This window comes from Mangifera indica, chromosome 14, assembly GCF_011075055.1.
Source record: "Mangifera indica cultivar Alphonso chromosome 14, CATAS_Mindica_2.1, whole genome shotgun sequence".
Lineage (NCBI taxonomy): Eukaryota > Viridiplantae > Streptophyta > Magnoliopsida > Sapindales > Anacardiaceae > Mangifera > Mangifera indica.
In genome coordinates, this window is record NC_058150.1 from 9,677,803 (window position 1) to 9,691,538 (window position 13,736).

A 13,736-nucleotide genomic window follows, 5' to 3' on the forward strand; every position below is an offset into this window, starting at 1 on the left:
TAGTAAGGTTTTTAACGAGGCAGTTTAAGCACGTCCAACGCCAACTTACAGGACATTTAATAATTATATTCCTTTGCTTTGATTTTTATCCCACTGGGTTTTTCCTTAACAAGGTTAATATAATTATCTGTAAGTAGTGGAAATCCAAGGAGGAGTGTTATAAAGCCAGGTGGCTTTCCACCAAATTAAGTCAAGAAAAGCAGTGGGAACTCATTTATTATTGCAAGCACATGAAAGAAGGAATTGGCAAGGCTTACGCAGGAGAAACCAAAGGAGTGTGAATGCATTAATGGAGTTGGAAAATTGGCTTAAAAATTTGCTTTCTTTGTTGACTGGAGGGGCGGCAAATTGCCTATACATACCCCCTCCTCTCTTCATGTAAAAATAATTCCTCTTCTTCTTCTCTTCATCCGGATCTTATATAAAATTATTCTCTCAATTGCTTTATCTCCTTTCTTCTCAATTCTTCTTTAATCATTTATCTTTTCATATTTGTTAATTAAATTTATAACAAGCTTCACATATTTTCCGAACTGGGTTTTCATTTTCATTTCGAAAAATCTATTTTACCCTTTTCTTCCCATTTTCTCTGTTTTGACATCCAAACAGTCTTATAATTTCACTGTTCCAGTCTAGTTTTCTTATTTTTGAAGGTGAAAATAATGGAATCGGACTCTTCTTCAGCTCCTCAATTCTGCACTGATTTGATCGGAAATTGGTTTAGTTATTTGCACAACTACAAAACCAACTTTGAGAATCTCAAGGCACATGTTGAGAAGCTTTCTCTTGTCAAACAGCGTGTGCTACATATGATTGAGGTTGCTAGAAGAAATGGAGAAGAGGTAGATATGGACGTTCAAGAGTGGTTGATTAGTGTGAACAAGTTCATCAATGAGGCAAATACGATTATTGAAGATGAATCGAAAGGAAAGAAGAAATGTTTTGGGGGGTTATGTCCTAATTTGGGAACTCGCCATCAGCTTAGTAAGAAAGCAGTGAACGAAGTTAAGGCTATAGTTTTACTCCTGTCTCAAGGAGAAAAATTCCATGAAATCTCCTCCCGTACCATTCCAGAGGAGATTTCCAGCTTGATTACTTCAAGCCAAAATCTGTTTCTTTCTCTGCGGAACTACAAGAGATACTATGAGAAACTCGTTGTCGAAGTTGAGAAGCTGATGGATAACAAGGAGCGTGTGCAGCGCAGGATGGAGGTTTCTAGAAGAAATGGAGAAGCGATTTATGAAGATGTTTTGAAGTGGGTAATGAGTGTTGGAGAGCTTGTTGATGATACAAGAAGGACTTTTGAAGGCTTTAAGCAGAAAGGAAATAGCCGATGTTTCATTGGGCTGTGTCCTGATCTGAGAGCCCGTTATCATCTCAGCAACAAGGCGGTGAGGCAACTGAAGGCTGTTGCTGAACTCCGGGGAGAGGGAGTGTTTGACAAAGTTTCTTACACTATCATTCCACCTAACATATGGCTTACTTCTACCAAAGTTTACCAGAATTTTGGATCAAGAAGTTCCACTTTGCAGGGTCTATACAGCTCATTAAACGATCCTAATATCGATATAGTTGGGGTGTACGGAATGGGTGGCATTGGCAAGACTGTGTTAGTGAAGCAAGTAGCAGCTCGAGCTGAGACAGAGAAGCTCTTTGATGTTGTGATTTTCGCAGAGGTAACCTCAAAACCCAACATAAAAAAGATTCAAGGAGACATTGCAGATCATCTAGGCTTGCTATTCCGTCAGGAGGATGAAGTAGGCAGAGCAATTAGGCTATTTGATCGATTGAAGAAAGAGAAGAACGTCCTTGTTATATTAGATGATATCTGGACTACTCTTGATTTGAGGAGAGTTGGAATTCCTGTGGGATATGAGCAGGAGGGATGTAAGGTATTGTTAACGTCCAGATATCATGATATATTAAGACGGATGGGTTCTCAACATAATTTTGCTGTTAGTGTTTTAGATGAAGAAGAAGGTTTTAGTCTATTCAGGAAAATCGCAGGTGAATCTGCAGAAAACCAGGAGTTGCAGTCCTTCACAATTGAGATAGCCATGGCATGTGGAGGCTTGCCTCTTGCCATTGCTTCAATTGCAATTACATTAAGAGGCAAGGGTATATCTACATGGAAGAATGCATTGAGAAATTTGAGAAGGCCATCCTCAAACAACTTTACTGGAATGCTTGCTGATGTATATACAAGTATAAGGTTGAGTTATGATGATTTGAAAAGTCTGGAACTCAAGTCAACTTTTTTGCTTTGTAGTCTAATGATATATTCTGGTGATGCTTCTGTTATGGAGTTGTTAAAATATGGAATGGGTTTGGGCTTATTTAAAGAAATTAGTAGTGTGGAAGAAGCACGAAATAGAGTATATGCATTGATTCATGAACTCAAATGCTGTTGTTTGTTACTAGATGGTCATTCTAGTGAATGGTTTTCTATGCATGATATGGTTCGTCTTGTTGCCATATCAATTGCATCTAGAGATCAACATGCATTGACACTGACAAATGGGACTACAGATTGGCTAGATAAGGATGCACTTAGAAGATGCCAGGTAATCTTCATATGTGACAGTAATAATAGAGAGCTTCCTGAAGGTTTGGAATGTCCACAACTCACTTTTTTCAATCTTCTCGTGCAAAATTCGATTATGAAAACTCCAGACAGTTTTTTCTCTGGAATGACACAACTCACTGTTCTAAACTTGACCAAAATGCACTTATCACCATTACCTTTCTCACTTTGTCTCTTAGTAAAACTTCGGACATTGTGTTTGGATCAGTGCATATTGGGAAACATAACTGGTATTGGAAACTTGAAGAACCTAGAAATCCTCAGCTTATCACATTCTGATATTAAGTTTTTGCCTAAAGATATAGGTCAATTGACTCGGCTGAGGATGTTAGATATGAGTGATTGTTCCAAACTGGAAGTTATTTCACCAAATGTTATATCAAGTTTATCTTGCTTAGAAGAATTGTATATGAGTAATAGCTTTCTTCACTGGGAAGTTGAAGGGCTCAGCTTTGAAGGAAGAAATGCTAGCCTTAATGAGTTGAAGCATTTGTCTGAATTGACATCTTTAGAAATATGTATTAAAGATGCCAATATTCTACCGAGAGATCTTGTTTCTAAGTTGATAAGATATAGGATATTCATAGGTGATGGTTGGGACTGGTTCAGGGAGTATGGGACTTTAAGAACGTTGAAACTCAAGGGAAATACTAGCAAGCGTGGGATTACTAGGCATTTAAACGGAATCGAAGAACTATATTTAGATGAATTGCTGGATGTAGATAATGTTCTTTATCAATTAAATCTTACGGGTTTTTTACAATTGAAGCATCTCCACGTTCAGAATATTTCCTCCTTGCTATGTATTGTTGACCCAACGGACAAGGAGCCTGGTCATGCTTTTCCCCACTTGGAGTCACTGCTTCTTCACAATTTGATTAACTTGGAGACGATATTTAAAGGTCAATTCACCGAAGAGTCATTTTGCAATTTAAAAATCATCAAGGTGGAAAAGTGTGATAGGTTGAAATATGTCTTCTCATTTTCTCTTAATAGACAGCTTCAACGATTTCGAGCACTTGAACCAGGTCATGCTTTCCCCTACTTGGAATCACTGTATCTTCACAATTTGCTTAACTTGGAGATGATATTTAGAGGGCAATTCAGTGATAAGTCATTTTGCAATTTAAAAATCATAAAGGTGGAAAAGTGTGATAAGTTAAAAAATATCTTCTCACTTTCTATTGCTAGAGGGCTTCCACAACTTCAAACACTTGAATTCAATGAATGCAATAATATGGAACATATATTTTTTCCTGAAACAATTGCAGATATTTATGTTGATGACAGTGAAGAAGACATCAACAAAGAAGTGGTGAACAAGATTGAATTTGGTCATATACACTCCTTGACTTTGAAATCACTTCCAAAACTCAGAAGCTCTTGCTTGAAAGTAACATTGTTTGATGAAGTCGTTTTGGAGGAAGTGGTTGACTCAAACACACCACTTTTCAGTGAAAGGGTGAGTTAATCTGAAGCTTTTTCTTATTTTTCCATTTTATTCAATTTTCTTTTGCTCCATTTATGACAAATATAAGCCTTAGGGATGTCATATGATCATGATAAAAATTATTGCCTTTTAGATTTATACAAAAGTATTTAAACAAGCAACTTTTTGCAGGTTTTGTTTCCCATGTTGCAGGTACTGGAACTGGCTGAAATTAATATTAAGAAGATTTGGCACAATCAACTTCCATCAAAGTCTTCCTCCATTCAAAATTTAACACATTTAATCTTGCAAGGATGTGGTAAATTAAACTATATTTTTTCTTCTTCTATATTACGAAGCTTTGTGAACCTCGAGCACCTTGAAATATGCCATTGTGAAATTCTAGAAGTGGTAATATTCATGGATGAGTTCTGTGAAGAGGTAAGTAAGGAAAATTTCTTCCCTTGTTTAGAGTGCCTGGTGATGAAAGATCTTGAAAAACTTACAAGATTTTGCTCAGAAAATTACGTCGAATTTCCATCCCTGAAAAAATTGGAGATAGAGCAATGTCCTCAATTCAAGTCATTCGTCTTGACAAACATAAACACAGACTCAGAGGAGATTCAACCTTTCTTCACTGAAAAGGTACAAGATATTAAATTATTCTTAACTTGTCGTTTTATTGGTCTTATGAACTTTTTGATAATAATTTATCTGCATAAAAGCATTTCAATTACTTTAGACTTCAGTACCTATCAAATAATTTAGTTACTCTATGGTGTGAACCCTACAGGTTGTGTTACCTAGCTTAAAGGAAATGATAATTTCTGGCATGGATAACTTAAAGGTGTTATGGAAAAAAGTCTTCTGGCATTCTTTCCACAAGCTAAAATTAATGGAAATCAAGAACTGTGATAAGCTATTGACTGTTTTTCCTTTAGATATGTTTGAAAAGTTCCAGCAGTTAGAAACACTAACTGTTACTGCTTGTGGTTCATTGGTAGAGATATTTGATCTCCGGACGCCATATTTGCAAGCTCGATTAAAAGAATTGTATATCCATGGTCTACCAAAACTGAGGCATATATGGAAAACAAAGCCCCAAATAGGGCTTTCCTTTCCAAAGCTCTGCTTAGTGAAAGTTTTAGAATGCCAGAATCTAGAAAATGTTTTTCCAGCCTCCATTGCCAGGAGCCTTTTTGAACTTGAAGAGCTTGAGATAGTTAATTGTGGAGTGAAAGAGATTGTCTCAAAAGAAGAAAGGGGAGAATCAACCGTTAGGTTTGTCTTTCCACGGATAACATTCCTCAAATTCTCGATGTTGCCACAACTTAGATGTTTCTATCCTGGAACACATACTTCAGAATGGATGGCATTAAAAAAGTTGGAGGTGTGTGATTGTGACAATGTTGAGATATTCATTTCAAAATTTCTCAGCAATCAACTTGATGTACCAGCAAAACAACCCCTCTTCTTGGTTGAAAAGGTAATAGCCCCTTTACTGTTTGTCCTTTAAACCAGTAAATTGATATAAGGTGGGACCCTCTATCTCTATCAAAAGAATGTTTTTGTTTTAATTGCCCAAGTAAGTCATTTAAAAATATAGTATATCAACTTCAATCAACAGTCAGTATGTTTCATATTTTTTGTAGGTTTTTTATAAGATGAGTTGATTGTCACAGCTTGAAATCATGGTAATCATTAGGATTGACAGGATTAAATTTGGCTTCCTCTTGTTTATTTGTTACTAGGTCATCCCAAATTTGGAGGAACTGAAATTAGGTGGAAAGGTTGTTGCAATGATATGGCAAAGGGCGTTTCCAGAACTCCTGTTTCGTAGAGTTGAAGTTCTTCTCATTGTTAGAGATGAATTAGATGTTTTACCATTTCATGCCTTTCAAAGATTTCAGAATTTGGAAAAGCTTATCCTAAATCGTGGTTCATATGAAGAGATATTTTTAGATGACGAGGTAGACGGACAAAATGGACAAGCCAGTATATCGACACAGATTAGAGAATTAAAGTTGTTTGATCTTTCGAATCTAAAGTTCATGTGGAAACAAGAGTCAAAGCTTAGCACATTACTTCAGAATCTTGTCATTCTTGATGTATGGTGGTGTCATAATTTGATTTATTTAGTGCCATCCTCGGCATGTTTCTACAATCTAACAGTTTTGGAATTGTGGTTCTGCAAAAAATTGAAGAACTTAGTAGCACTCTCAACAGCCAAAACCTTGGTGCATCTCAAAGAAATGAAGATTGGTGGGTGTGAAATGATGATAGAAGTAGTAGCAAATGAGGGATATGTAATAAAAGAAGTCGAGATTAACTTTTGCAAATTGAAGAGTTTAACACTTTTTGGTTTAGAAAGTCTTAGGAGCTTCTGCTCTGGGGATTATACTTTCATATTCCCGTTATTAGAAGAATTATTTGTAATAGAATGTCCAAATATGACTTTTTTCTCAGGCGGAGTTTTAAGCACACCAATCCTACAGGCAGTACAACAGAGCTGGGCAGCAGATGTATGGCGTTGGGACGGTGATCTTAATACAACCATATGGCAATTGCAGAAGAAAATGGTATGTATTGATTTGCTGAGCTAAATGCCAAGTTTTTTTCTTTTATTTTTGGACTTCTGAGCAACTTCAACAATATCTAGTTTAATTTCCCTGTTGTTTATTCCTTTAGTTTACCCTGAATTGCTATGATTACAGACTATTGAAAATTCTAAAGATCGAGTTCATCTTCCATGTAGTTGCAAAGAATTATTATTCATGTTTCTTTTGAAATTAGAGGGGTGAAATTTCTTGGCAAATACTTCCTCTAGATATACTATAATTTATCCTTATCGAAGAGATTGTGTCAATATTCCTAGTCTAAGTCTTTCTTTATACAACTGTTAATATTTTCTGGGAAGTTGTTGGCTTGGTGCTCCATTTCTTCTGGATGACAAAGACTTTGGACTTAATACTAATGGATTGGGTTGAAATTATTAATTGTTATACAGATTTTCAGAAATGGGCTAATATTATCAATTTTTAGGATTAATGGGGTAAAATTGTCCTTGATTTTGGGTTTGTGTTTAGGCTTAGAGCAACATATTGGTTTCAGACTAATATATTAGTCCCAAATTTTTTAAGTCAGTTATAAATAAAGGGTGCACATGTAATTTCTTTTAACACTATTATTGAAGAGACATATTAAAAGACTTGACTCCAAGTAAATATTTTGCAGAAAGGTTGTGCTTAGTGCTCAAAGGCTTCTATCTTTTCTAGCTGGAGGAAACCTTGGAGAAATTAATGCACAAAGCAAGCAGTTGATTGGTTGTCCCTTGGACTTGTTTGCAATATAAATGGTGCCAGGTTTGTGAAAAATATCAACGATATTATAGATGTAATACATATAAAATGACTCACTTTGACCCCACCTGACTCAGTTGACAAATATGGGTGGTATCATATTTTTTTTGTTGTTATACTTATTTGAGTTAGTATAATTTCTCATATAAGGGTTATTTCCCTTTCAGAAAAATTAAGGTCGTCCAATTCTTTCTCAAGCTAGGTGGGATTTGTTTATCCGAAATCACTTAGTTGTTGCTACGATCTTGGAATTGGCTTTTATTTATTTTTACTTAGTATATATTGATTCGGTGAATTAAGACTTAAAGTTATGGATTTGAAGTTAGTGTAGTAATTTATTATTGTGCTTTGTACTGTACTATCAAATGTTGAATTTGTCATTCTCAGTTCGTTGAAGCTCATTTCATTTCTGTTATATCGATTATGTGAATGTGATGAATTGGGTTAGTTAGTTCATTTTTATTTTATGGGTTTTGTTTGATTGTACTTAAAAGGAAAATAGCTAAAAGGTTTGATTTTTATTTGAGTTTAGATGGCACTGGCAGTATAGGGAATATTTTGATATGTTGTATGGAAAGTAAGAAATGTGAGGTTTTTCTGAAAGCAGATATTTGTTTTCTGTTTTACTGCTGTGTTCTTCTTTATATTTCTTACCTCGTTTTCTTGTTGTTCTGTCATGATTTGGGACAAAAAAAAAAAAAAGAAAGAAATTAGATCCCTGGCTATTTTCACTCTTTTTTTCTTGCTCTTGGCAACCTTTTTCTTCTGACTCCCAATTTTCTCTGTTGTTACTCATGCCTGTCTCTTCTATCTATGGAATTGCTGGGACCATATGTTGAATGAAATGCCTGCTTGAAAATGCTAGGACATGAGATATGGTCTTGGATGATGACACATGATACACAATGTCAAAATGCAAAAGCCTGTGCTGTCACGATGTCCTGCACGAAGCTGCACATTGATTGAGCTTTACTAACTATATATTTTTTCCTTTCCGTGCACTTAAAAAGCTTTGATTATGTAGACTAAATAACTTTGGTCTCTTGGAAATATTTGAAGGGATTCTGTATAGTCTAAAATATTCTTTTGAGTGTATCTGTTGTGATTTCATTGCCTCTTGATTTCTTACGACTTCAATTAGAGGCATTATCTATTGAATCTTCTCTATTTGTACTGTATCTATTTATGCATTCGAGGATGCATTAGACGGAGCATTGGCCCATCGCATGGGATGTAATGGTACTTTTATTTGGATTGTAAATTATAATATTAATCATAGTCAAATTATGTGCGATGGGTCATTAAACCCACAATTTCACAAAAGTTGTAGGCTTAGTTTGAAACATTTTAAATGCAAGCCTTATAGGAAATTTAGATCATGTAGTTATGGTCAAGTGATTGATTAATTAGAATGGTTTGTTGACCTATAAAATATCAATGGATTGTAGTATTGTCAACATACATTAATTTATACTCTGTCCTAGCAAAAGCATGGTAGACACGTATAGACATTCAATATTGTTCACATGAATAATTATATTTAGTGCAAGGGAAAAATTGTTAGAGTTAAGACTTTAGAGCTAATTTTCATGTGATATAAGTCCATGCTAGATTATATTTATACAACCACAATTGACACCTTTTTTCTGTAAGTGCAAATGTTTACTCGTATGTCAATGTAAATGCCCTTTAGAATGGTAGAATTGTGACAGGGGATAAACGTGTATCTTGGTTATGAGAATCCTATTTGCATATTAGTGGTTATTCAAAAAATATCCATAACCTTAATGTTATCTTGACTAAGGGCACAAATAATACGATAACATTGTCATGAAGTTGAATAACCTTATCGAATGATAATGATAGATTTCATATGTCAAGCTTGTTTGCCACAATCTAGTGCAACACATGGGTCTATGTTGATGGCATGTTACCCTGCCAGAAGATTCTATATAGATGGTAATCGTAGTGTTTATGGAGCAAATCTACTAATGGATAGTTGTACATATGATCCTCCAACTTGCTTTCATTGGAGCATTGTGTTAGTTAATTAATGCCCTAGCCTACATAGCCTTTGCAAAGTATGTGCTTCAAAGTTACTCATCATGTCAATATATTTTTTGTTGTATCATATTTCTACAAATAAAATTGGCACTTCTTCAGTAGATTGTTTTTACTATATGTAATTAGATTGCTCTTCAAATGGTGGAACCATGATGAGGAGATCAATGTGTCAATTGATTGTGTTAACCATATATTTACATATAGTGACCATTCTAAAAACGTGCATAATATCGATATTATCCTAACCTAGGACACATGTCTATGATGATCAATAATCAACTCAAGATCCTATAACAAATCAATAATAATTTATTGAAACCCACTAATTTTTTATAAGCATTTTCGTGGAGGAAAATGTTTTTGTTTATTTACCTTTAGTTGACTAAGTTGCTTTAGTATAAGACTCATCTACTAGGATGTAAGGGTATGTGATTTTCATCGGTAGAGGAATCATCATTTAAAATTTAAAACAAACATACAAAGACTGCATAACCTTCACAGGGATCACTCCCATAGGAATATTGAATCACAATCATGACAACTCAACCACAGGGGGTTTGAAAGAACTCATACCTATGTTGGTCGCTTCTTCACTTTAACAACCTTCAAGGTTGGTTGCAATCACCCTCATACCCAAGAGTAAGGATGCACTTTGGTATCCATACGAAGCATGAACTTTAGGAGGCTCTGACCAATGCACCAATACCTACTCAAGCTTGATGTATGACTAGGTGTTTTAGACACACGAGTACGTGTATTGTATATGAGTGCACAATTATGAAATTGTGAAATTGCATCTTTTTATATAGAGACCATGTACAATTGTACATTGATGATGTACACTCGTACATCATGCAAATCCAATCTTATATGATATGCAATTTATCTAGATTTTTAAGGTAGATAAGGATAACAAGTAATCTTTATCCAAGAGCCATGATCGCTCACAAAGTTTACTCGTAGAGATATCCCTTTCAGATGGTCTGATTCTAATGAGTTGAGTTTTAAAGAGTTGAAGATGAGATTGACATTAACTCTCATATTAACATTGTCGATAAAGGGTGAAAAGTATGATATCTATACATATGTCTAACATCAGGGATTTGAAGCAATGTTGATATTGAAAGGTAAGATTATAGCATATGTCTTTCATCAAATAAAGGAATATGAGACTCATTACCTGAATTGTGACCTTGAATTAGCAACATTCGTGTTTGCCTTGAAAATTTGTCTACATTATTTGTATGAGGTCAAAAGCAACAATTATACGGATCACAAGAGTCTCATGTATTTTTTTTTTTTTTACCTAGAAAGAGCTTGATACGAGGCAAAGAAAATGGTTAGAATTAGTAAAAAATAATGACTGTGAGATCACATACCACCTAGGTAAGGTCAACAAGGTTGTAGATGTCTAAAATAAGAAAGTAGTAGTGTCACAGTTACAATAAGAGTTGGTAAGAGAATTGATTGAGGTGATTACAAGGCAATTGGTAGGTTTGTAGATTCAGTGTATCATTTTAAATGAGATTCGTGTGGCCAAATAATAGATGACTAGTGTGTGAAGATACCATAAAGAGTCGTTGAAGATACTAAGACAAATTTCGGTATAGTTGAAGACATCTTAAGATTTAGAGGTTCAATATGTGTTCCTGAGATCAAGTTTTGAGAGATAGAATCCTCACAAATATGCATAGGTTTCTTTACACTGCCCACCCTGAGATGTAAAGATGTATTAGAATATGAGGAGATCATTCTGGTGGTCAAGTATAAAGAAAGTCGTTACTGACTTTGTGTAACAACCCTCTTCAGATACATGCCTTACTTGAAATATAAACTCAAAGAAACGTGTTAACTTGAAAATTTTCCCCATCATCATACAACAAATATTTTAACCAAGATTTTAAAAAACCTACAATCACAAAAGGCATAACTTATTAAATCAAACAACATTGACATAATAAATGATCTAGTTGTCATAAATCAAATTTGAGTATCAATATGTCTGAAAACCATAATACTTAATAAATAGTGCATAAGTAATAACATCAACAAATCCCAAAATACATAAAACAGTCTACCAGACAGATGATTGTAATGTTCCTCGTTTATGCAACATCCTAAGCTAATTTGTTGGCCCTCGCCACCCCACTGATCCATAAACCTACATGTGAAACCATAAAAGGAACACGGTGAACGAAAAACCCTTAGTGAATAGGTGACCTCTTGGCCCCTTGCACACAACATTAATAATAACCATAAACCAGTGTTCCATCCTCAATCTTATTGTGGTATTCTTGAATGTTTTCCCAATATCTTAAATGCTCATCCAAAATATTTCAACACCTAGTGCCCATTCTCCAATGGCAATGTCATCTCGGATGACTAATGTCAAACAATGTACATTGATATCTCATGCACCTAGTGAAAGCATGAGACATCCTAGATATCAAATATAAAGTACATCTAGTACACATTTCAATTAGGTTTGGGGCTAAGGATACTCTACCATAAGAGTAAAACCTTATATCTCTCCCAGTATTACACAAATATCTCAAATGCTAAAATGCCTAACGTCAGCGAGTGCAAAAGTATCTCAAATGTTAAGGCGTCCTATGTCGGTGCATAATACTCATACAACTATCAAGGTCACGCAGACTAATCCTATTGGTTTCACTACCACATTGCACATAGTTTGGTGGCTAAAATAAGGATATACGTTATTTTTAGTATTCAACTCAAAATTACTGCAATTGGGGTTCGTGTTATTGCCCACACAATTGGGCAACCCAAAACATCCTTCATGTCATCATACACATAGTGAAACACCTTCAAAACATCTTCTAATTCATTTTGCCTTCATTAGAGCCATAATCACATTATTCCCTTTATTCGTGACTTATAAGGGTAAAATTGTCATTCCTATGGAAATGCATGGGTGTAGTTATCCCATAAATGCATGTCCTCAAAAAGTCCAAAACACACAGTTGTGTCCCTCCACCACACAAGTGTTTTAACTTGAACTAGTACACACTCTCATACTACACAAGCGAGCATATTTTCCTAATTTCAAATGCTCGTTCATCTTTAACACATGGAGACTCTTTTAGCGTAAATACACATGGGTGTGTTTCTAACCTACACAGACATATGTCGTCTTTTCTGTAGAATGCAATTTCACCTAAATATGTGATTTTTGACCAACCCTATAAGGTCATAAGCAATCCCATAGCACCATTGATGTGTTTCCCATATACCAAAATATCTAGACACCTCGTAAGTACTCAAATCATAGTCTCAATTTGCATAAGTCTAATAACAACAAGAATAGTCTACTACAATTTATAATTATCTCATATCATAACATCATTTATTCTTCACCAAGAATCAACATCACATAAACATGTATTCAATTCTCACTACAGGCCGTGAGCAATCTCAAGAGTTTATTCCATATACACATACTTCCACAATTTACCAAAACATAAAGATATCTCATTAATTTCTCCATAATCCTACTAGAACAACACAACAACCATACTTAACTGCATTAACATATCATCAAATCATAAAGAGCAGGTTCAATCATATATTAATAATCACATAACAAATTATAAAGAAGGTTCACCAACTTACCTCTCCTCTAACGATCAAACTAGATTTTTTCATAGCATTGGTGAATTCCTGGTGCCTTCTTACATTCCTTGTCTTTAAAATCCTCGAACTCTTAATTTTCTCTCTGGTTTTTTGAAACTAGGTGAGTTATGATAAGACAAATGCCTCTATGTTCTTTTATTTTTGCAAGAAACAAACAACACACAACTTTGTGCCACTATACACACGAGTGTGCCTGTTGTTACCTATTAATGGCAGATTGGAAGTAGTCATGAAACTACTTCTTATCCAAAATTCAAATCTACTAACCACACAAGGCATGTGTTCCCTCACCTTGTGAAAAATGATCATTTTGCCTTTACCAACACACACACTGGCATGTAAACTCTCTCACACAACTATACACATCTAAAATCATATAAACACAATATAATAAGTGTTATAGGAGGCAAATGATGAAATTAACCTTGGAAACACCTATGAGTGTTATTTTTCTCCTTTTTAAAAAATTTTTATCATTGAGATTCACTTAAACAACCATAGGAACCTTTGTCTCATATCTTGCTCCACTTACCAAGCTACCTCCTTGACCTGATGGTTCCTCCAAAAAACCTCAACTAAAGGAATCTGCTTGTTTTTGAATTTCTTAGCCCGTTTATCCAAAATTAAACAGGGCATTACTTGTAAA

The 13,736-nt window shown here is 34.8% G+C and overlaps 1 protein-coding gene across 2 annotated transcripts; it reads left to right on the forward strand.

Moving 5' to 3' along the window:
- The first annotated feature begins 454 nt into the window (after positions 1 to 454).
- Positions 455 to 7,674, forward strand: LOC123195913 (disease resistance protein At4g27190-like). Of its 2 annotated transcripts, none has more exons than XR_006497542.1 (5): positions 455 to 4,046; positions 4,206 to 4,658; positions 4,807 to 5,499; positions 6,480 to 6,592; positions 7,248 to 7,674. XR_006497542.1 is itself a non-coding variant. In XM_044609777.1 (5 exons), exons 1-5 carry the CDS (start codon positions 663 to 665, stop codon positions 7,260 to 7,262), a joined length of 5,373 nt encoding a protein of 1,790 aa, XP_044465712.1. In that variant the 5' UTR covers positions 457 to 662; the 3' UTR covers positions 7,263 to 7,674. The 2 variants fall into 2 exon arrangements, 1 of the variants encoding a protein (XP_044465712.1); XM_044609777.1 differs by having other exon boundaries at positions 457 to 4,046; positions 5,765 to 6,592.
- Positions 7,675 to 13,736: the final 6,062 nt, after the last annotated feature.